The 25,690-nt window shown below is 35.3% G+C and overlaps 1 protein-coding gene across 1 annotated transcript; it reads right to left on the bottom strand.

Moving 5' to 3' along the window:
* Positions 1-835: 835 nt before the first annotated feature.
* Positions 836-25,690, bottom strand: LOC123666405 (forkhead box protein P1). Its single transcript, XM_045600499.1, has 16 exons — positions 25,670-25,690; positions 17,278-17,366; positions 16,101-16,203; positions 15,261-15,467; positions 14,679-14,790; positions 14,308-14,424; positions 13,821-13,929; positions 12,913-13,085; positions 12,054-12,131; positions 10,495-10,571; positions 9,607-9,708; positions 8,197-8,330; positions 3,069-3,144; positions 2,742-2,833; positions 1,520-1,668; positions 836-990 (listed from the first exon to the last, which is right to left on the bottom strand). The coding sequence occupies exons 1-16, from the start codon at positions 25,688-25,690 to the stop codon at positions 836-838; spliced, it is 1,794 nt and encodes a 597-aa protein (XP_045456455.1).

Genomic DNA, 25,690 nt, shown 5'->3' with positions numbered 1-25,690 from the left:
CTATGCGTATTTATATTTATGTACCAATAAATCCTATGACAGATCGATATCACTACTTATTGTTCTTATTTGTTTATTACAAATAATGATTATACAATTTTAAATATTGATATGGACCTTTTAAGGTTAACTATCGTTGATTGGTTGATAACTCATCAAACGTTACAACTAACGCTTACCACTAATCTCTAACAATTCGAAATATTTAACTTTAGCTATTCAATTAAACCTTAATCATTAAAAAAAAATAAAAAAAATAAAACATTAAAACTATAATACTTCAAAAATCCCGTTAAAACCGGGCAAATAAGAATAAAACTGAAAAAAAATATATTTGGTTATTCCTAAATCGCTTTTATACTTTTAATTATAAAAATCCAACAGTGAACACATTAAAACACCGTCCGCTAACTTGAAATAGAGCTAAACCCGTAAATATAAATTGTATTATATACTGTGATATTACTCGCTACGCTACACTATCGATTACGCGAAATACGTCCATATTGTAATAACCACAAAAATCACTTCGTATTGCTATAAATTCAGTTCATAATATCTCCATCACCGTTCATAATTTCTCATCAACTTTCATCACCGTTCAGAAATTTGAACGATTATTAAACGATCGATTTTGAAACCGATCGTTGTTTACGAATATTATTCGTATCATTACAAACGGTGATAATAAACCGTTTAAAATAAAAATAGTATCACTTAAGATGTTTCACGGTTCATAATTCGATCGAAACGATTTTGTATATTTCAGCCTCTTGCAAATTCTTTGTTTAGGTTGTCTAGACTTATTTTTAAGTCAGAATTATTTGGGTTTTGTTTATTTCTCAGATCTCTGTTCGTTGAGGGATAGATTCTCAGCTTCGTCCTTGATATGAGACATAGAGGCACGGTATCGATCCTCTGAACGATAGTCATCATATGGACTCGTTTCACTGGAGCGGTTGCTAGACGATTCCTTATTGTTTTGGTAATCTCCTGGGGACAAATAATTAATTAATACTTGCTTTATATTATGAATTTGGTTGTTGAATGTGTCCAATCTAAGGAATAAGGCTTAAGTGTGAGACAAGAAAGAGATATCAGTGGTAGATCAACAAGAACATAATAAAAACTACAATTTTAAATAGGAATAAGGTAGTTAGTAAACAAACGTATAGCCTACCTAGTGGTAAGCTATAACCGTAGCTTATAGACGTCTGCAATACCAGAAGTATCGAAATCCTGTATCTGCTCAAATATATATATCCTGCTCAAAATCTGGAGCAGTCCAACTGGGGTAGTACCTCGACCTTCAGACGATAATACTGCTTTCAAGCAGTGTTGTGTTCATGTGGTAAGTACGGTGACCAGGGATCTTGGAGTGAGGGGGGGGGGTTCGGTAGCTTGGTAGCGCATCGTAAGATGCTTCTTGTGTTGCAGACGTCTATAAGCTACGGTAATCGCTTACCATCAGGTGAGCCGTACGCTTGTTTGCCGACACATTTGTATAAAAATGTATTACCTTTATTAGAGTAATCTGAAGCTTGCATCTCATTCTTCAGATTATATAAGTTGGGCTTGATATCCTGTGCGTCGTTAGCGCTCAGATCTTCAGCCTTAACGTCGTGAGACGAACTGCTGGTTCCATAACCGTTCATTATCGGTGGCCGACTGTGACTAGAGATGTGAAGATTATTAATAAATAGAAAAATGTATAAAATATAATACAAAAATATAGCTAGGTAAAAGCAAGAGGCATTAATTTTAACTAAATGATACAATATCTTAGATAATTGAAGAAAAAAACAGTAAAATAATATGAGAGCAGTTGTTTTAATATTTTTTTTTAATTTAATTGTAAACTTAATTTGTGCTGTGTGGCTACGGCACTAAAGAATTTAGCCACCCCCTCTCTTCCCGTGGGTGTCGTAAGAGGCGACTAAGGGATAACAAGGTTCCACAACCACCTTGGAAGTTAAGAAGCCGACCGATGGCGGGATAACCATTCAACTGCTGGCTTTGAAATACACAGGCCGAAGACGGGCAGCAGCGTCTTCGGTGCGACAAAGCCAGCGGTCACCAATTCGCCTGCCCAGCGTGACTATGGGCAAAACACATGAGTTCACGTTGTTTTTGGCGTAAACTTGTGGAGGCCTATGTCCAGCAGTGGACTGTATAGGCTGTAATGATGATGAAACTTAATTTGTGTCCAAGATCAAGGAGCTATTTAAAAAATCTATAATGCATAAAATGTTTTAAAATGAGAACAGCTTTTGTAGCACAAAGCAAAATAAACAATATAAAAACACTAAACATAATTGAAATAATTTTGTCATTATTGTTTCCAACAAAAGAAATATTTTCCTTAATACTGATTCAATATCAAACGAAAATTTTTATGCAATAAGGAAATATTTTAAAATGTGCAAAAAAGAATAATCTTTCAATCCCAAATTTATTTTCTTCAGTAGACAATACGATGTCTACCCCACTATATGACACTTTTTTTATGATAATTTATTTAACCGGAAAAGTCTCTTCTAGGGATAAGTCCACATTTGCCATCAACCATACATGTAATTTTCTGTACACCAGTATTAGTGTATTAAAGTATATAATTATAAGAAATGGCTTCATGCGATAAGGCCGCCTTTTGTACTCTTTCTTATTTTAGTAATTTATTTCAATTTCCTTTTCTGGTATGCAATGGGGAATATATTATTATTAATAACAATGAGCAGTACCTGTAGTCTTCGTGTGAAGATGGATATTCCTCACTTTGCATCATATGATCATCACTGGACATATACGACAGGTTGCAATCTTCCATCATACCCTGGAATTGGATTCCAAACTATTATTTTTAATATTGAAACAATCCATTCCATTGATTCCATTATTATACAGATAAACATATCTACATCCGTCAAAAGAAAAAAATACTTTTGTTTAATTTGTAATAACTTTTACTTAAGAAAGTAATGTGGGTTTAGAAATTATGTTTTAACTGTGTTAAAGTTTGGAAATTCGCAAAAATATAGTTTTTTATGTGAAATTTTTAGTGTTCATACCTGAATATTCCTTTTTAACGCTTCATTGTAACTGTGAGGACTCGTCATCATGGGCGGACTTTGAGCTCCCAAAAACCTGCCGTAAGAATAATTAATATAGCAATCGTAAATAAATAAAAATATATATTTCAATTAAATTCACTGATGTACTTTTTATATAGAAATTTTAATTTTAAAAAACAAAAAATAAATGTATATCATACCCGGCCATCAGACCTTTGAAAACATTTTTCGAAATAAAAATTTTAGTGTCGTCTGTACTAGTGTAAAAATTGTGAAGTGTAGAATTTGGAAGATATGAAACCAATTAGTCTGTTTGTGTAAATTATGTTAGAGTCGTTCAATGATGAGTGTGTGTGTGTGTATAAAGATAAAAGATAAAAAGATAATAAAAGAGATAAAAAAAGCAAGCATATAGAAAAAAATATATGATAAAAATTCACTAAAACTAGCATGCGACGAAAGTGCACTTGCAAAAGCGAAGCAAATACTTACCTTGATAGGGAAACATGCGAGAAAAACATTGGGATAGCGATATTATCACAAGACGTTAACCTTACTTGGATATCCAACGACGATCTTCTTTAAAATTTAAATTCAATATACATGCATGTAATGATTTCCATTGAAATAAACATGATGAATAATCATTTGACGTTTTAATAATACGCAAAAATCAAAAATGTATCAGTGGTACAGCAAAATATTATGATTAAAGCTAATTAATAATATCATTAAACTGTGATGTTAAAAATATATCGCAAAACAATCGAGTTACAGCTTAGCAATCTAATTCTATGTCTGTGCTTATGTATCGATAAAAACAAGACACATAATATACATCTAAATGGTAACGTATACGATGATATATAAACACACACAGCTATATTCACTAATTTGTATAAACATGTGGATCTAGTTACATACTAACATGACATAGTTTGTTCTAAGCTTTAACATGACATCGTTATGATCAGACATCGAAACTAAACGAAGCGGAAAATCATCACATATTCGTGATAATTTTATCTTCGGTTTTATAATTCACATACATGAATAACTATTTGGACGCGATCGTCCAACGATTGTCGCCAGAATAACTCATGTCTAAATTGATTCCGTTTTTAACATAAATATAACACCGTTGACTGACTTATATACTTCGTATATATAAATTTAAGCGAGATGATTTAAAGTTTAATCACTATCTGTTCGAGATTCAGTATGATTTTCTTTTGAAAAGTAACATTTCATTTTAACACTCTCAGAGACTTGGATTTTTCATCCCGCTTTTGTACCGTGCTGAATAAACGAATTGTCTAAAATGGCGATATTACACGGTGCAACCAAACTGATTCATTTTGATTGAAAGATCGACACGAAAGTATTTATGATGAAAAAGAAATTTATGATTTACGATGAAAACAGAATTTAAAACTTTTTAAAAATTACCTTAAAACAGCATTAACTTAAACTTCTAGAAGACGGTTTAGTTAATGCGATAAGAGATGTTTATCTCTTGTTTTTCATTGAATGACGGTCGTCAAAAGTAATATAGAGTAAGACTAAGTAAAGTAAGTAAGAGTAGTATTGTTTAGTGATTGTAGTCATACGCGAGTCGTCGATGGTTCAATTTGGTTGTTCCGCGACAGCTGTGCAATATCGCCGCAACATTGCCGCAGTGTCGTTGGACGGTCGCAACTCGTATGCGCGGCCCTTACTGTGGGGGGGTGGGTCCCGGCGAGGGCTCATACTTCCTGGGCCGGCCGCGGCTCAGGTGCCGTCTCTTCACGAATTCCGCGTCATCCACCATCCAGAACGAGCCGAAGTCATCCTCGTAGCGCACGAAACATTTGTGCAGTGACAGGTTCGTCCGGATCGCGTTCTATAATTCATCTATGTTTAGCACATGTAAGGAAAACATTGTGTCCAACCGCTCGATACTTGTAGCGATGTGCTCCGATCGTACGACACGTTCGGCTGTGTTCGGACACGTTTGGTCGCGTTTGGACAGGTACGGCCGCGTTCAGAGGCGATCGGAGCACATTAGATCGTCGTCGAAATGTCGATAACATGCAGGACCCAAGGTGAGAAAACCCGGGAAAGGAAGTGGTAGGAGCGAGGTTAATAGGCAAGCCAGAAAAATATTATTAATCGTTGCGCTGAAATCCACGAACACACACATAACGAACCCTAAATACAAATATTACAATCACGTATTGTAACGTCGTAAGCGATATCGTGAACGATGTGTCGGTTACAGCGTTACTTACAAATTCAAAATTAACTACACAAATAATTACAAAATTTAAAAATCTGAAACGAGAAAAACGTTTATTTACACAATAAGAGTTAAATACATAACTAGATTAGATAGAAAATATTAAGAAGAGATTAATATGTTTAGTATATTCTGTATAAGTGTGAAATGTTCACTGTATTTAATTTAGTAAAATTTTAGTTTTCAATCAATAATTATTGATAAATTATGTTGTAATTTATAAAGCTTGTGTTTTGATAATTTTATTGAAATAATTTGTAACGTTCAAAATATTTAAAATTCTATTTTATATATTTCACAGACCAGTAAAAATGTGACAATTTGCTTTTTATATTTATGATATTAGCAGTGTCGGTAACTTAATTAGTTCACGGTCGATACAGTACTCATTTGAAATTACAATGTAATTTTTTTATTCAAATGATATGAAAAAAAAAGAATAATAGTCTTTTTTTATAGATGTGTTAAGTTTCTAAATTGTTTTTGTTAAAATTCACTTTTTACTGTGTGTATGTATTATATTAAAAATATTTTAATTTTGTTTTCTAAAATCATGAAATGAACAATCAAATGTGTTTTTAAAGTCGATTGTAAGTTGTTTGTAGTGTAATTTTTTGTATAGCATGTCTCAGTTATGAAATAGAGACAAATAAAGTGCATATATAAAGAGTAAAGTGTCTCTTATATTATGTGAGTGAGCAATTGCTGAACAGTAAAATATTAATTTTCATATATTTTTATTTTTAGATTTCTGAAATTAAATCCGAATATCTAATAATTACGAGAATAGCAAAAGGTTTCGTATAAGTAAACAGGTACAAGCGTATATATTTAAATATAATTGTATTAGTAGTAAATGTAACGTTTGAGTGAAGTCAAATATGAAGTAATGTTAATATGAAGTTTGTATGGTAGAGTTCCGTGTGAGTCTTTTGTGTAATATTGAAGTATATTTTAAGTGTATCTTTGTTTTAGTATATTTAGTTTTTAAATGTAAATTTAACGTCCTGCGCTGGCAGTATTTGTAAAGGTGTGGACTGAAAAGCAGCTAGCAGTTGTAAGCCGGGTCTACGATATTTTCACCATTTTTTTTAAATCTCTGTAAATTAGACTTTATGAAATATTTTTATTCTTTATGCTTGGTGTATAAACGTCTTTATTATTATTATTTATTGTAGTACGCAATGTAAATGTTGGGTTGTTCTGTACTTGTGTCAGTGTATTTTTAGTAATTTCGTGTTAAATTGAATATGACTGCAATGTGTACACGTATAAATGATAATAATGTTGAGTGTGTTTCGAGTTAAGCGAGAGATAACATCAGTTGAATGCATGTGTAGTGTACAGTGTGTCATGATACGTGTAGTTTATAAGCAGGTATGAAATGGAACGTAAGAATATGTTCAGTGTAATTTTTTTGTATGAAGCACAAAGCTTCGACGTCGAGTATGGTAATTTTAACGGGAGGAGTATATGACAACTGTAATGTAAATTGTGGTAAGTGTTCTTATGTGTGTATGTGATATGAAAAGTTGCAATTCAATCAAGAATTTAAATATATAAGTGAATATGGATTTGTGTGAATAGTCAAATTTGTCATTGTGTAAGAAGTGAGTAGAGTGTGTTTTTGTAAATCGAGTTTGTGTTAGTAGTAGTTTGTGTGTGTAAGAAACAAGAAGAAGGTATCTATGTATGTAAATAGTAAGTAGTCTTTGTGTGAACAATAAGTTGAGTGTATTTGTGTATGTAAATAATAAGTAGAGTATGATTGTGTATGTAAAGAATAATTAGAGTGTGATTATGTATGTAAATAATAAGTAGAGTGTGATTATGTATGTAAATAATAAGTAGAGTGTAATTGTGTATGTAAATAAGAATTAGGGTGAGTTTGTTTGTGTAAATAATAAGTTCAGTAAGTAAATTTTGTGTATCTTCATGTATTAAGTAGAATATATGTATGTATGTATAGAGTGTGTGTAAATAGTATGTTTCTCCAAAGGTAAGTATTTTGCGTAAAGTGTTTAGTAAGTAAGCTGTGTATCTTTATGTGTCAAGTACAATATGTGTGTAAGACGTAAGTAGAATGTATCTGTTGAAAAAATAAGCAGACGGTTTGTTAATAATAAGTAAAGTGTCTATAAATAGTATGTTTCTCCAAAGGTAAGTATTTTGTGTAAAGTGTTTAGTAAGTAAGCTGTGTATCTTTATGTGTCATGTGCAATGTGTGTGTAAGGAGCGAATAGGATGTATACGTGAGTAGACAGTAAAGTGTGCGTGTGGAGCAGCAGGTGGAGCAGTAGTGTAGAGAGCAGTGAGTAGAGTGCGTTTGTACGAGTGAGCGGGATGCGAGTGCGTCTTTGTGTGTCAAGTGAAATGTGTGTGTAAGGAACGAATAGCATGTATACGTGGGTAGATAGTAAAGTGTGTTCATGTGAGCAGCAGGTGGAGTAGTAGTGTAGAGAGCAGTGAGTAGAGTGCGCTTGTACGAGTGAGCGGGATGCGAGTGCGTCTTTGTGTGTCAAGTGAAATGTGTGTGTAAGGAGCGAATAGGATGTATACGTGAGTAGACAGTAAAGTGTGAGTGTGTTCGCGTGAACAGCAGGTGGAGTAGTAGTGTAGAGAGTAGTGAGTAGAGTGCGCTTGTACGAGTGCGCGGGATGCGAGTGCGTCTTTGTGTGTCAAGTGAAATGTGTGTGTAAGGAGCGAATAGGATGTACACGTGAATGGATAGTGAAGTGTGTGAATAGGATGTACACGTGAGTAGACAGTAACGTGTGAGTGTGTCGGTGTGAGCAGCAGGTGCAGCAGTAGTGTGCAGCAGTAGTGTGGAGTGCGCCGCGGCAGTACCCGTGCGGCGCGTGCGCGGCGCGCTGCGGCCGGCGCTTGTAGAACTCCACCTCGTCCACCGTCCACACCGCGCCCTTCACGTTCTCCACGCGCATGAAGCACTTGTGCAGCGACAGGTTGTGGCGCACCGCGTTCTGTGCGCACTCATCCACTTTATACCCGCTCGGCCGGACTGGCGCTACTTGCGCTACTACTACCGGCCAACTGCAGTCGGCCTCGCTAGGCTTGGTAGTTTAGATGTAGCTTAGTGCTACAGTTTACCGTGAGAATAAAAATTATCCCGTATTTCGTAAAAATTGTTATTTGAATGAAATACCACTAATTGTATTTAAGCAAGCCTAGCTAGGCGAGACTCTACTTGTGGCACTTCCGGCCAGCTGCAGTCGGCCTCGCTAGGCTTGGTACAGCTTAGTGCTACAGCTTACGTCGTGATTTATACCGCGAAAATAAAAATTATCCCGTATTTCGTAAAAACTGTTATTTGAATGAAATAGCACTAATTGTATTTAATCCAGCCTAGCTAGGTGAGACTCAGCTCGATTGCCGGCCTAGTTATAAATAAAAAAAGACTAGACGTTATTATGACTAGGCCGTAGGTGTAGCTTAATGCTACGGTTCATGTTACGTGGATGGAAATTTGAAAACTTTGCTCCGACGTATTGAATTTTCTTTTATTCAAAATCTTTATTTGTCAAGCAATTTTCTAAACTTAAAATACATATGTATTTTTTATTATGATTGAATAGCAATATACGAGTTTACAAGAATATAATAAATAATAATACATTTATATATTGGTTGAATTTTCAGTTTTCATTGACTTAAGATGTTCTTAAATACGCCTTTATAGCTTTAATGTATTGTAGTGTGACTGTTGGCCCCAATTTTGATTCCAGTGTATAAATTGTATTTCACAAATAAATACTATTTTGTAGTATATTTTTTGAAACTAATATTGTTTAATATGGAACCGTTCATTTAAATAATCATAAATTACTTTAAGAGATGTATCGATTATTTTTATATTATAAAAGTAGAAAAGAAGTATTTATATTCCAGTTGTAAATATACGAATGACTTTCAAAAAAATCTGAAATATTTTATACGTTTATTGTAATAATTAAGGTTAGGTAAGACGTGATAATATAACAAATTTCTATTAAAAAAAAATTACCTTTAAATTGTTAATAATTATACTTGACAACCTTTTTTTAACTAACAGTTCTTATAGCACAATTCAATGTTTAAAGCTTGTATTGTATTTACTAAAATATATTGTCAACTAACTACAATTTACCTTATAATTCTGCAGCGATGTACAATTAATTTTTTCACAATATTAATACAGAAACATTTATGGGAAATTTATTTGTTTTACCATTTTTTTTGTAATTAATTTGATAATCTTACCTTCCAAGTAGCTGCGTTGCGCCTAAAGTAGCAGAAAGTTGACTGGAACCAGTTGTAGATCTCGTTCAATGTAAGCTGCTTGTCCGGCGATTCTATTATAGCCTGGAAATTTATTTTATGTTAGAAGGCATTTAGAAATACGCCTTTTTAGCCGAATTCAAACAAAGAGATTTTTTTTTTTAATTTTCGCTGATTATATGTTAACGTTTGATGTTTTTGTTTATTGTAATTTTGAATATTTTTCATGGGTTTACCAAATCGACACACTTGTTATAGGCTATAATAGTACCTAATTACACACCATTTTAAAATGATTTACATCGATCACTTAAACATACAGGTAGTAATGTACAGAGGCTGTGTGTGTTTTTTTTCTTAATGAGTTTCATAGAAACATCTCATCTTAGAAGAAATTCTGAAACATACATTCAAACACTCAAAGCGTAGCGGTTTAGCCACTAAACCGGATTCAAGAGATGAGGTCTTACCTGACAGAGACGTGAATAGGCTTTAGAATAGACAGTTCAAAATTAAAGCGTCCAAACGAAGATTAAGAAAAGATCTGGTGTAATTATGCGTGTGCCTGAATATCGACGGTCACGGGTTCGATTTCTGCTCGGAGTGGATATTTGTGTGTATATAAATTTTATTTCCGGTCTGACTGTTAGTCCTTGTGGGTCTCCCCACCGTGCCTCGGAGAGCACGTTAAGCCGCCGGTCCGGTTGTTATCATGTATAACTGATAGTGATCGTTGCTTATAGTAGGGAATATATCCGCTAACCCGCATTGGAGCAACGTGGTGGATTAAGCTCTGAGGCCTATGCCCAGCAGTGAGATATTACAGGCTGAAGCGTAACAAAGACAAATTGAACAATATTTTATTTATACCTGTCGGATGAGTGAAGCGTATGTAAACGGTGGCCGGACATCAGCGGTCTTATAGAATTCGCGATTGCGTTGGATCTCTAAAAATATAATTAATTATTATATAAAAAATAATAATTTAATTGTAAAAGTCACGGTCAGCTCATTTACGCCAGAAATATAGATAATGAGTATTTATATCTATTGTTATCTATATATATTTTTGGTGATTATATTTTTAAACTACAGTTTTCCTTAAATTTATATTATAATTTATTTTGATGGACCAATAAACGTCATAGTAATTAATTATTTCGTTAAACAGACGTTATTTCGACATATTTAAAATTATAAATTCAATTCCGTTTGTTTGACTAAATTAAAAATATATATTTATTATTATAGTGCAAAAACGGCGTAATTCACAAGTTAAAGAACATTGAAACAATAAGAATGAATATTATTAACTTTAATATAAATTAGTTTTCCTATACATGTCCTTTGTTTTTAAATACGTTTTCTGAATATATGTTTACCTTGTTGAACATCTAATCCAGCTCTCTCGAGCATATAAGGAAGACCTTAAGACAGAATTAGGTTTGAATTTTAGTTCACCAAATTAGATGGATACGGTTTGATATAGAACACTTAGAAACATTACAAAACAAAGAACAGAACACTGCAGAAATAATAAGAAAATATAAAAAAAGCGCGTTTTCCTAAAGAGTATCCTAGGCAACACAGTGTCTTTCTGACACTGTCTAAATCGTCTGCAAGACGGATTAAAGCCAATAATAATAATAAACGAGTGTTCTTTAGACCACACGACTGAAGTAAAACTTCTTTAGTTGCCCTTACAGTATGATGATGATGATGATGATGATGATGACAGTAATATACGATACGTAACTCTGTCTCTTTCTATGTTCACTAACTTATATCGGCCTCGCCCGATCACACTTTTCGTAACGCTTTCGTTACGTATTCACTTACTCTCCAAGTCGAGTGTGCGTAAATAATAATAATAATAATAATTTTATTTCAGACAAAGTCCATACAATCAAACAGCATAATACAAACATAATTAATGAAGAAACAGAGAAATAAAAGAAAACAAAAATAAACATATGAAAAAATAAAACATAGGATATTTATATCAAAATACACACACATATACAACATTCATAACCGATTAAATAAAATTCATGTCAATAATTTAGTAATGCCAGTAATAAGACAACCTCTTAAATTAAGTAAAGAAGTTTTACTACAAAAATAATAATATTGTGATTGTGCACTAGAGCGCTCTTATAGATCTCAATCAAGTTTTCTTCCATTGTTTTATTTGTTTCTTTTGTGGTGGAGTTACAGTTATTAGTTGGTGCATAAGCACATTAAAAAAACTAAATACGAATATTATGTAAACTTAAAAAACAATTTAAACATGATGATATAACAGAAAACTTTAATATAGGAAATGTGAAAGAATAAGGAAATCAGGAAAATCGTGGACACGTTGTAAGCGGAAATGGACAAAACATTGGAACGTTTTAATTTAAAAAAAAAAAAAAAACAAGAATTACCTCCAGCGATGGCAACACCGGATTTGTCCGATACACGGCGTCTCACCGGACCGGGGGATGCACCTTCACTTGCTGGGCCTGGAAGAAAAATTTACAAGAATAATTTATATTACTGATTTAGTCCAAGTGTTTGATTATATGGATGAGCATGTTCTGAAGACACTTTTAATATTATGTCATTTTTTAAACTTTTAAATATCTCTTATAGAGTAGTGCAATTATTGTCACCTTCCATAAATTTGACAAATAAAATTTGTGGCAACATCTGGAGTTCCAAATATTGACAGTCTGACCCTATCTATTGTCATTTGGTACCTTAGTTACCGGTACTTTTGGATGTTCGAATTTTAGTAAATTTGAAATTTTCACGTTTTGGCTGTCTCGTGCGGTATTATCGCGTCAAGTCCACGAATGTGCAAATTCCACAATATGAGGGTGAATACACACAGGTGCAGGTTCCAAAATATGAGGGAGAATACACACAGGTGCAGGTTCCACAATATGAGGCAGAATACACTCAGGTGCAGGTTCCACAATATGAGGGAGAATACATTTAGGTGCAGGTTCCACAATATGAGGGTGAATACACTCAGGTGCAGGTTCCACAATATCAGGGAGAATACACTGAGGTGCAGGTTCCACAATATGAGGGAGAATACACTGAGGTGCAGGTTCCACAATATGAAGGAGTACCCCCCACCTGCAGCTGGTGCGCGCCACTCACCGTGCGGCAGCTTGGCGTGGTGCGCGTCCCGCGCGGCGTGCAGGTGGCGCATCATGGCGGCGAGGCGGTCGCGCTCGCGCCGCAGCTGCAGCTCCAGCTGCGCCCCCACCTGCACCTGCTGCGTGCGCCACTCACCGTGCGGCAGCTTGGCGTGGTGCGCGTCCCGCGCGGCGTGCAGGTGGCGCATCATGGCGGCGAGGCGGTCGCGCTCGCGCCGCAGCTGCAGCTCCAGCTGCGCCACCACCTGCATCTGCACGCGCGCCTGCGCCGCGGACCGGTCGTCCAGCGTGTGCGCGCCTTCCAGGTGCCTGTCGGGGTCGAGGCTCATTCATATTAATGTTACATTGTTTTGTTTTTAATTTTATGCTCAAGTCAGCTAATTCTTTTTTAATTGTAGTTTAATTTTTTTTTTATTCCTTCTGCTTTTTGTCTCGTTTACTATGTCTAATGAATTGGGTTATGCCTGTAATATTAGATGTAAGAAATAAAATAAAATAAATAAATAAATAAGTATTTAACTCCTATTCGTAGTTTAGTCTGACGATGCGTTGGTGTCGCGGTCACAAAACTGGCTGCTTCTTCTGCTGTTCGATCCCCGCACAAATGACGAACATTCTAATATGATACACAGGAGAAAATTCTACTTGGGCCGTTGAGTATAAGTCGTTAATTATAGATATTATTGTTGTCCTATTTCTTGAGTACAATTCCGATCTGTACTGCGTCCAGTCAACGGCCACATTTGACATTTTGCGTTGTTTAGTTTTACTTGACGCAAATCATCAATCAAGTAGCGATAACAATTTAAGATTAATTTTGAATTTTTGGCTCATTTTAGATTCATAAAATTCATAAATAAAATAATCAAAGAAGTAGAAAAATTTTTTACGACTATAACTGAAGAGAACAAAATTAAAATACGCCTACCCTAAAAAACTTTGTCGAATTCATCGGATTTCATATTTTGTTACTCAAATATGCTTCAAATGTTTTTATTTAATAAATCAAAAAATCAAATTGAAAAGTGTCAAACGTATACTTACTTAAGGAAAGCTTGGAAATCTTCAGCCAGAGCATCACATCCGGGCCATTTGCAGACGCCGCGCCCGAACAATGGGTGCTCTTCTATTTCACTACCCCAGAGCATTAAACCTTAAATATATTTTTAGAGTCAAAGTGTGATCAAGCCAAATCGTAAAATAAAACGATTAAAAAATAAGTTCTACAGTTAAATCAATGTAATAAACCAATCTAACCAGCAATATCTTAAGGTTTGTTATATTAATTTGAGAAACAACTATTGGAAAATCTATATTCTCGATTCTAGTAAAACAATAAGACACTGCAATAAGAGTAACCGTAGTGAAAAAAAAAATCTACTCAAATTGATATTTGACTCAGATGATCTGGTACCTACTATAGCTGATGTAGGTCAGGATCTCTGATAGATCAAATGAAGAATGTACAATGTTAGTAAATCATAACTCGACTCTCGAATCTGATAATGTAGTGTTACTTGTAAAGATATACCTGGAGGAGCATTAGGTGGGACCGTCAGAGGTGCATGCATGAGGTATTGTCTCTGCACCGCCTGCAATTGTTGAACTAGTTGCTGTTGTTGGGCACCTATTTGTTGTTGTAGAGAGCCTGTGCAAACAATCAAGTAGACAACATTATAGCGAGTCAGTCAGTTAATGCTGTAGAGCCTATGCTATCAAGCAAGCCAATATTATAGCTAGACATTCTATCCTGTGTGATCAAGGAAATAGTCATCAATATGGTCAGTTAATCAAATAAACTGTCAACCAATCGAAATTATCAATCAGAAAAAAAATCAATCTCATGACGAGAGATTTTTAAAAATAACGGTAGTGTGTAGTTACGTATTTCAAGATAATTACCAGGAGAACTGTCGGGTGGCTGCAGATGGGACTGTGAGAGCAAATTCAAATTGATCTGATCTTGCAGTCGTGATTGTTCCAGCTGCCGTTTCGCAGCTTCCGACGACATATGCTGGATGGAACAAACCATGTACTTCATGAACAGTTCGAAATATCGGATATTATATTTTTTAATTATTTTATTTTATTTTATTTTATGGTATATATATGTTTTATATGGTAAAAGTATTGGAAACTCTTGTTATTCATTTTAATTTACAGTATTTTAACTGTTTTATTTTTATTGTTCACTTAGCTCTGTTTCTGATAGCAGTGTATTTTTGATTCTTAAAAAGACCTAAGCAAGTTTAGTATTGGCTTTATTTATCAGACATGGGTATGCAACAGCATTTTAAATATTATTCTTTTTTAATTTATTAATATCATTAAATAGTTGCATAATGATTACACCTAAGATTAACATGATAAGAGATTACTAAAATTGTTAAAATCGACCAGAATTATGTCGATGGTCGAACACCAATCCACTATAAGACGATCGTAATAGAAGATTCGAAAGCTTATTTATTCCTAAGATCTCACCTGCTTCTGCATATGATGCTGATGAAACAGACGTTGCTTCATTAACGCCTGCAACTGGGAGTGTTGGTCCAATAGTTGCATTGCGAGAAGATCAGGTGCAACAAGTGGGAGGGGCGATCGTGGTGGAGCACTGCTGCTTCCAGCTGGAGATACTGGCGCTGGACTGGATTGGGCCGAACCTCCAGTTGGCGAAGTCGGGGCTGATGCCTATGGGAAGGTTATTATAGTATTCAAATTCTAAAACAGAATTCCACGATATCTAGAATTCTCTAGAAATTAGTTGTTTTGTTAAAAAGTTGCTGCTTACAATTAATGTAGTAGTGATTTGATAGAAGAACTTGATAACCCCTATTTTAAACCGAAATGTAATCGATTACTTATCGATACCTACCTTATTTATTTTAGGTATAACGTATTATTCGAACCTTCGATACGACTTTCGAATGATAATATATTTTTTGGTGTAAATAATTTAAACCTGGAAAACAAATATAGATTTCAAGTAATGCACTAATCCATTCTCATACTTCATTGGTATACCTATGTATGTGTTTTGACATAGAAACTAAGGATAAGTTTATTTTTAACTAATTTCAAAAGAGATTCTTTATATATTGATCTCCATCTATTTTGACGTGTGTTTATCTTTAACATATGTACACCAATTTAAAATAAATTGTTTCGTTGGAATAGTCATGTATGGTCCCCCACTCTTAAAAAACCTTAAAGATGTGAAACTCTGGAGGATCAGGAAAACTCTTCAGATTAAGGAGGTAAAATCCCAAAAATGAATTTCTTGGAAGTCAGTTTCTTTTAATGATTTTCAATGGGATTACTTACGCGTGCGAGTGAGAGCGGCTCATTGCTGGGCGGCGGGGAGCGTCGCGGCGGCGAGCTGCGCCGGCGACGCCGCGCGTCCGCCCCCCATCTGCCGGTCTCCTCCCTACGACCACACAGTAAAAAAATCTTATAACATACACACACGATCATCTATTCCTACGGTAAGCAGCTTAATGTCTGTGTTATAGGTAACAGCCAACTGTTACAGCTACATTTTTTTCGATGAATATACATAGAAATGATACATACATAAATAAAAATAAATATGACACCCAGACTCAGGTGGGAATCGAACCGAAAACCTCTGGAGCAGAAAGTAGAGCAATAAATATACTTTTTAAACTAAAATTAGAAATGGTTAACAAATGCTGTAGGTTCATATACACCAGTATATGGTAACCACCAGGGACGAAAGCTTTATATGCTCTATAAAACACGACGGGGGCACCCACACACGGACCACCTAAACGACTGCTTGCATTTTAGGAGGACTACACACACCACTTCCCCAGAATGATCACCATCAATAATTGATTTATTAAAAAAAAGTATACGAAGAGCAAAGAGAGACCATTCTACCACTATGTTAGATCACCTGCAGATAATTCTGGTCACAAATGAAGCAACGCAATATCGTTATAATTCATACCTATTTATATAACAGTCTAAGAATCTTTTATTTGCGCCCATTTTGCATAAAAGTAAGTTATGAAGTCCATATAAATAAAAATTAATGTCTAGATAAACTTGTATTTTACTTTTTTACTGTCCGATATATTCACGAAAAAAAATATCAACACTTCAGCCTATCGCAGTCCACTGCTGGACCTCCCCAAGTTCGCACCAAAAATGAGCTCGCGTGAGCTCATGTGTGTTGCCCATAGTCACCACGCTGGGAAAGCGGGTTGGTGACCGCAGGGCTGGATTTGTCGCACCGAAGACGCTGCTGCCCGTCTTTGGCCTGTGTATTTCAAAGCCAGCAGTTGGATGGTTATCCCGCCATTGATCGGCTTTAACAGTGCCAAGGTGGTAGAGGAACTGTGTTACCCCTTATTCGCTTCTTACGACACCCACGGGAAGAGAGGCATTCATTCTTTACTGCCATAACCACACAGTATAAAAAATATGGTAGTACAAAATACCTAGGGTCCGTTGGGAAGATAAATAAAATTGTAACCTGTCTAAGCAGCGGTCCAGCTCGAATGCGTTGAGTGGCGGCGGCTTGGCTGCACCACCCGGGCTAGAGTTCAGTGCCGGCTCCGGACCCTGGAAACAATAAGATTAAATAATCGCTAGAACCACACGTCTTCTAAGCTATTTTTAAGTTATAATTTTTATTAATTCGGCCTATTCCTGCTGCTGGGTATAAGCCTTGCTCTACATCTAAGAGAAAGTTCGGAGTTTAATCCAGCACGATACGCCACTGATATCAGGTGTACAATGTACATGATAACAACCGGGACCGACGGCTTAACGTTCTCCCCGAGGCACGGTGGGGACACCCACAAGGACCAACAATCAGACCGGAAATTAATATTTGTATAAACACAAATATCCACTCCGAGCGGGCATCGAACCCGCGACTGTCAGTGTCTAGACATCGCGAACACAGCACACGCACCATTACACCAGATCAATCTTAATATTAATATATAATTTGGTAAATACAATTATGTACTTAATTATTCCGCAGTATTACAACACTGACCTCGTGACCTTAGCTTAAAATACACCAATGAATTAAAATGAACTACTGTCATCTAATTATACTTTTTACGATTCGTTTTATTATTCTTGACGTATACAAGAATTCAGTGTCGCTCGCCCAAACAAATATATTTATAATAATTATACTCGTAATATAGACTTCAATTATATCACCTGTTGTAAATTCTAGTTATATTTATTAAGGTTGTCACCTGTGTGTTATTTCTATAGTTGTATTAATATTATTAAGCGGAAGCTTTGTTCGATTGAACGCAATATTGTCAGGAAGTATTGGTTTGATTTGTAAAAATATTTATAACATTACTACCAATTCTTATGTGTTCTTGCTACTGGAGGAGAGCACCAATGAACGATATTACAAAACGAGGTTTTATTGCTTTTAATTTTTCGAAATCATTTATTTTATATTTCGAAATTATTTATTTTATAAACGAGCTTACTTCCGAATATTTTCCGTGTGTAGGATTGTGGAATACTAGTTTTGACTAGTTTTAAAAATTACTTACTGATATATGACATTTCTATGTTTAAAATTAAATGGCAGCCCTATAATAAGTAATAAGAAAAAAGTATAGTTAATATGTTATTGAAGCGGGCAGCGAGACATAAACATGTTTGCACTATGAGCTCACTGTTTTGATGGCTTGTGTAAACATGGACTAGCAAGTGTTCAGTGTAAACTATTTTATGCGACCATTTTTAATAATAATACACGTATATGTTATATATCAATTACATAGTAGTAGAAGATATTAAATCTTGTATAATTTGTTTGAGCGTGTTATGAGGTTATCAACCCCAAGTCGCAACGACTATTAAATAATTAGTAAAAAAACGGTTCAACTTTAACATCACTTGCACACAAAAGATTTCCGATCAATGTTATTTGGATCGATTTTTTTTTGAGTTCCAATATCAAAACCTATTAAAAATTGAAAACTATATCTTAATTCTAAGCTTATGCTTCTATATAGGGGGGGGGGGGGGTTAGAAATTATTCGGTGTTACTTTTCAGTACAATGTCCAAAAAGACAATAACCGCCATATTAAAAAAGTCTGGCAGAGATTTAGTAGCAGTTAGGATCCGTAGATTTTGACAGCTATGAAACCTGAAGTCAAGTAAAGACCAAACCCAAAAATCACCCGCCCTGAGTAGTGGTGCGTGTGCCATGTCGGCGCTTATACACCGGCACTAAGCGGATTCGTTTTCCGCTCGAGATTGATATTATTTTACAAATATTTCTTTCTGGTTTGGGTGTCTGTTCTTGTGAGTATTCCCACCGTACCTTGGAGAGCATGCCAAGTTGTCGGTCCCGGTTGTTATCATAAAAACCCAATAGCGATTGTTACTCATAGTAGGAAGTAAATCCGTCAACCCGCAGTGGAGGAGTGTGACGGATTAAGCTACAATCCTTATAAAATTCACCCAACTAATGCGTAGTGTCAAACTAATGATTTCACTAAAACAGTCGTGATAGTGCTATCTGTGCTATCCAATAATAGGTCATTCTGCTGACCATGGGACGATTCTCCATCAAGAAGAAGAGTTAACACTTAATTATCTTGCATCAGTTTTTTTCGAATGGTTCAAGTTTTTTCAACAATATTCTCCATAATTTAGTATGAGAGGAACTTTAAGAAAATTTAGTGCACAAAAAACTACGTGCTAAACCGTCTGTTTGTGATGGTATGTTCAAGTCTTTTATCTATAAGGTCATTTGGAGTCACAAATATTAGAAATCTATATAAAAATTTGCATATGTTGTAGACGTAAATACTGGAAATGGACATAAACGCTTGTCAGCCTGTAACATCCTACTGCTGGGCATAGACCTCTTTTCCTGTAGGAGAAGGATCAGAGCTTAACCACGTTGCTCCAATGCGGGTTGCAACCGGATACAAAAGATATACTTATAATGTAGAGACTACAACTAAAAGTTTCTCTGTGCAACAAGGGTATTTAAAAGTGCACCATAATTTTCTTAAAGTGTAAAGCCGTGGTAAATTGATGGATTTAGAGGGCGCCCATGTTCAGCTGTGGAGTAAGGCCGATGAATGGATGTATAAAGGTCAGTTTTTACTTAACTTTTTGGAATACTATAAGAAATGAGCCTTATTACTTCCAAATAGGTTTGGATGTGTGATATGTCAAAAATTCATAAGTTGATAATTTATGTAGTTCGAATAAAAAGTTACCTAATTAATTGATAATATTTAATTTCATGCAATATACAGTGAATATGTATGTAAATTTTCTTTCGTCTTATCAAAATAATTATATTAATAGGTACACGTAACAGTAATTGTTTGTGTTATAAAATACTTTTTTTTACCCTGTTCATTTCTAACTTTATGGTATTTGTTGATACAGAGCGATAGAGTATAGACGATACTCGATAAATAGTTTAGTGAAAATTATAAATATCTTATCACTACGGTTCTAAAGATTCGAAAATCGGAAGATAGAACGAAGGGTCATGTCTTATTAATCAGGATCATCATCATCATTACAGCCCATACAGTCCACTGCTGCACATAGGCCTTCACAAGTTTACGCCAACAATAACGTGAACTCATGTGTTTTGCCCACAGTCACCACGCTGGGCAGGCGGATTGGTGACCGCAGTACTGGCTTTGTCGCACCGAAGACGCTGCTGCCCGTCTTCGGCCTGTGTATTTCAAAGCCAGCAGTTGGATGGTTATCCCGCCACCGGTCGGCTTTTTAAGTTCCAAGGTGGTAGCGGAACTGTGTTATCCCTTAGTCGCCTCTTACGATACCCACTTAATCAGGATGCAAACATGGTTTTCACCAGCATTTTTGTATAGTTTGATTATGATTGTATGAAGCTGATAGGTGGTGAAGCAGCATGAGGTGAATCACGCATATCTATATCTAATTTATGTCTGCTGAATCCTCTTTTGCCGGTATAGTCGTTGTAACTTACAGACTAACTGAAGCCGGGAGAGCACTACACTACTATAGTTATATGACGTATTCGAAACTAGGAAGCGAAGGTTCTAGGTCTTCTTACGAATCCAAAGAACATCGTTTATCTATGAGACTTGCAACGATTATCTAATATTTTTCAACGAACATGCAAATTTAATTTATTTTATATATACGCTTCAGCCTGTAATATCCCACTACTGGGCATAGGCGTCTCTCCCCATATAGGAGAAGGATCAGAGCTTAATCCACCACGCTGCTCCAATGCGGGTTGCCGAATATATTCCCTGCTATGAGTAACAATCGCTATCAGGTGTACATGATTACAACCGGGATCGAGGGCTTAATGTGCTCTCCGAGGCACAGTGGGGAGATCCACAAGGACTGCACAAACACCCAGACCACGGCAGATACCTGTATAGCCAATACAAATGTTTGTCATGTGTAGGGATCGAACCCGCAACCGCCAGCACAACAGGTACAATCCATGGCTGTAACCGATGCGCCAACGCGACGTCGCGAATATTAATTAACTAAATTAACTTATTTATGTAACTTAATTAATTATTTAACTAAATTAACTTATTTTGATATAATTATAACACTTATGTACTTTATTTTACTCGCGTGTATACTTTATACGAAATAATTTTACAGTTGTGTTTATTAACTTGGCTGTAGACACAACAAGGAAACATACAGTAACATAACGCTATTGTTGGTTTTTTTTTTGGAAATTCCACAACAACGGTCTTGAAATTAACGTTTTATTGTTTTTGGAACATTACATAGGTATAAATAAATTACATTTTTGGTAGGAAATTATACATGAAAATAGCGATGTGGAGTTAAATTTGTTAGACATCTCCATTCGTTAAACTAGCATTAATATTTAATAGTTATGGCTAATGTTCCTTTCTGTTATGAGCCATATTTTAATGTACAGCGTAGAAGGCTCCATGCTTATGCTACTTCAAAATGTAGTAGTTACAAATTAATCTTTAAATAAATAAACAAACGCTTCAAATTCAACGGCCGGCGGGCCCCCGTAGAATTTTCTCCTTTTTCCGGAAACACACAGAATACACAAGCAGAACCGCATAGCCACGTAAAACATTTATATGGCCAATACAAATGTCTATCGCGAGCAGGAATCGAACCCCCAAAATTACCACGTAATTGGGGAAGATGGATGAATGGGTTTTCTCAAATAATCGTATAGCACGTAAAGGAAATGATTGTCATCATAGGCACCTGACAAAGATCTTTCCTTAACCATGGTAGAGAGTACATAGGCATATAAATGCCAACTGTCGGTGCCACAGTGTGGTAAATTAAACTCCGACCCATTCTCAAAAAACACATACACACACACATCAGCTTATCGCAGTCTACTGCTGGACATAGGCATCCACAAGTTTGCGCCGAAAATGGCGCGAGCTCATGTGTTTTGCCCATATTCACCACGCTGAGCAGGCAGGTTGGTGGCCGCAGGGCTGGCTTTGTTGCACCGAAGACGCTGCTGCCCGTCTTCGGCCTGTGTATTACAAAGCCAGCAGTTGAATGGATATCCCGCCATCGGTCGGCTTTTTAAGTTCCAAGGTGGGTAGTGCAACTATGTTATGCCTTAGTCGCCTCTTACGACACCCACGGGAAGAGAGGGGGTGGTTATATTCTTAATGCTGTAACCACACAGCTATAACAAAAAACCACTCGCGATAAACAATAAAATGCGAGATATTTTTAAAAAATTACCGAGCAACTATGAGCCCGTGGATGTTATACAAAAAAAAAAATTCTCCTTTAGGTAGGAAACCTTTGCCCAACATTGGGAAGTTTAGAGGTTGATTCAATATAGTTAAATATTACTTGACGCTCTCGAGGCGTCACGGGTTCATGCGTTAACGATCCCGTGGCGCTCTATTATGATGACGATCACTGACTTGTAGTAACTCACTACCCAGTCTGGCACGTTCTGACTTTCTGTTTTGGGAGCCCCTTGGTCGCCGTCTGAAGGTGGGGTTAATGCGTAATAGCATTTCCCAGCGTAAAATTGTAAATAAATTATTACTTGACCTTCATTAAAACATAGTAGGTACAATATTATATAGTAAGTTTTAATTTTAGATAAATTATAAAACTGTTTTATTTCTGGTTTTTTCGCGTGCGCTCGTGAGTTTGATCCCGGCTCATTACAAACATTTATATAGACCATACAAATGTTAGTCGTGGTTTGGGCGTTCGTACTTGTGTATTGTGTTTCCGGACTCCCGAAACATGGGAAAATCATACTGGGAGGCGTTGAGTGTAAAGCGTTTACTACTATTATTTAATACTAGCTGTGCCCGGGACTACGTCTGCGTGGAATTTAACAAAAAAGTTATTGTTCGGTTATATAGTAAATAAATTTCTTAAATAAAAGTAGCATAATTTACATCACATATCTGCCAGTGAAAGTCCCGTCAAAATCGGTCCAGCCGTTTAGGAGATGAGCCGGAATACACAGACAGACAGACAGACAGACAGACAGGTAAACATTATAAAAAATGTTATGTCGGTATATGTACCGTATCGTATATCCACATGCATTTAGGTACGTTATTTTAATGTTACAAACAGACACACAAATTTTATTTGTTGATATAGATTCTGAGAAATATTATCTCTACAACGGGATTAATATTTAAATAATATTATAAAAATATCAATAACAATCTCGATATTGTTTGTGTGACACACGATATCAGGGCAGCACGCACGTTTCAAGCGACGTTTAATAAACAAATACAATTTGCTTACACCGTACTCGCTCCTATGTCACGTAGGTCACAAATAACTTAACGTGATTTTATATTGAATTCATTTTTCTAAGAAGAAATTTTTACGTGAAATTTTAATTTCGCTTATATCGTGGATTTCTTTTACGGAAGTGTAAACAATTGGTTATTTGGTCATCTAGATGTTGTTTTTCTTTTCAATATGCATTTACTCAGTATCTGATTTTGGACAAATGCATATTTCCGCTTTTATACGTCTTACTGTTTATTTATTTATTCTTTATTGTACACCACAACTACATTTTAAACAATAAACACATAAAAAGCATTTACAGACTGTGAAGTACAATGGGCGGACTTACGGCTATTTAGCCATTTCTTCCAGACAACCCAACTGTTACTGTTAGCTTGTAAAGAATGTTTTTAACATTAATGGCCGCCTTTTGTACAATTTTTGTTAAGGCGATATAGCATTAACTAATTAATAAACGAACGATTGAGTCTTATACTTAATTTACAGAAATTTTGTATTTAATTATTTCAAGACGTTACTCATAACTGTATTTATAATGCTCAACTAATGAGCCCCTTGTCTATCAACCTGAATATCTGACAGTTACAGATAAAGTGATTAGTGAAGTTTAATGTTCAGAAAAATATATCATAAACTGTATCTGTCAGATATCGTCATACGTTTGATAGCTTTATCAGTAACTGGTAAAATAAGCCCTAAACTGACCAATGACTTGTGTATAAAGAGCACCACAAAAATAAAGCGCTGGAAACGTCATCAAAAAGATGATAATGCGTTAATGTATCTACTATGACATCCTGTTATGACAAAATAACAAGCAAGTCTAGACATACATGGCACATGCATATTATTCTATACTTCACAGAAGATGTCTTTGCCAAGCGGAATATTAGGAAGCTTTCAGAATATTGCACTATGCCCTGTCAAATCTGACTCATTTTTTCAGAAATTTTTTCATTTACTTTCAAATCACTATATCAGTACAGGGTGCATTTTTGTACGTGAATAAGCAAATGTTTTTTTTTTTAAATATTGATTTAAATAAAATGTTCGATTAGTTTTACAATATGAATATTTAAATATTTATAAAATGAATTATTCATTTAAAAAGGAATGAAGTGTATTGTATAATTTTGGTAGGGGAGCCATACCGAGGATTTTGGGAGTGACTCGAGCGCGTCAGAATAACATAATGTATACTAGCACTTCGTGCAGCACTTCAACCATACTTGAGCCCTTTATATAGAAAGCCTTAGTCAATCTATCAGATCTATTAAAAAAATGATTGTTAGAAAAACTCAAGTGTGTCAGATTATTATGCTTTACAGACGCTTCATCTTGATGTTCTCGTCGTACTGACCCGAAATCTGACAATTATGTAGAGAAAATCCCTTAATCTGATGGCCTAAAAAAATCTTTCTATTTGCACGGTCACACCAAATCGGCAGATTAATATTTTCTGATATAGGAAACACGTAGGGCGTATGGTTCTTTTTAGGATCTAATCTTCACAATTAAATAGGCTCCCTAGTGGCCTTCGCTACTATAACTACCTTAAGGTTTTGGAACAGGGAAATTTTTTGTTAAAAAAAGTTTAAAATACTATATTTAAAAATCTAATTAGGAAATCTATTAATAGTAGAGTTCAAAAGTCTATTAAAATTGGAAAAATCGGTTGGTAACAAAATGAACATTTTAATTTTATGATAAAAGATATTTCAAATTGCGATAAGGAAAATAATGATTCTTTTTTTTAATAATTTAACTAGTATTTATTTTTAAGTACCTAGTATTACCAACTGCACGTATAGAGCTATTACTAAAGACTAAACACACCTTATAATATATATATATATATATATATATATATATATATATGTGTGTGTGTGTGTGTGTGTGTGTGTGTCGTATACGTCTACATTGTACTTATCATAAAAGCAATACTTCTACAATAATAACGGCTCACCATCATTAATAAGAGCTAATCAAATCCTAGAAGTGAACCAAATCTTACCTGTCTCACACTTCTACTTCCACATAACACGGCTTAGAAGTAATTACAACTAGAAGTTAAATGACTCACCTGTCTCACAGCGTACAACAT

This window comes from Melitaea cinxia, chromosome 26, assembly GCF_905220565.1.
Source record: "Melitaea cinxia chromosome 26, ilMelCinx1.1, whole genome shotgun sequence".
Taxonomy (NCBI): Eukaryota; Metazoa; Arthropoda; class Insecta; order Lepidoptera; family Nymphalidae; genus Melitaea; species Melitaea cinxia.
The sequence above is the reverse complement of the archived record's forward strand: the minus strand, read 5'-3'. Positions and strand labels throughout refer to the sequence as shown.

Bases quoted from the DNA above. Each gene is read 5' to 3' on its own strand.
- LOC123666405 (XM_045600499.1), bottom strand. From the start codon at position 25,690: ATGTTGTACGCTGTGAGACAG. The intron at 15,468-16,100 runs GTAAGTAATCCC...ACCTTCCCATAG, and splicing joins AGCCGCTCTCACTCGCACGC to GCATCAGCCCCGACTTCGCC. The intron at 10,572-12,053 runs GTAATTCTTGTT...TTATATTTTTAG, and splicing joins CGGTGTTGCCATCGCTGGAG to AGATCCAACGCAATCGCGAA.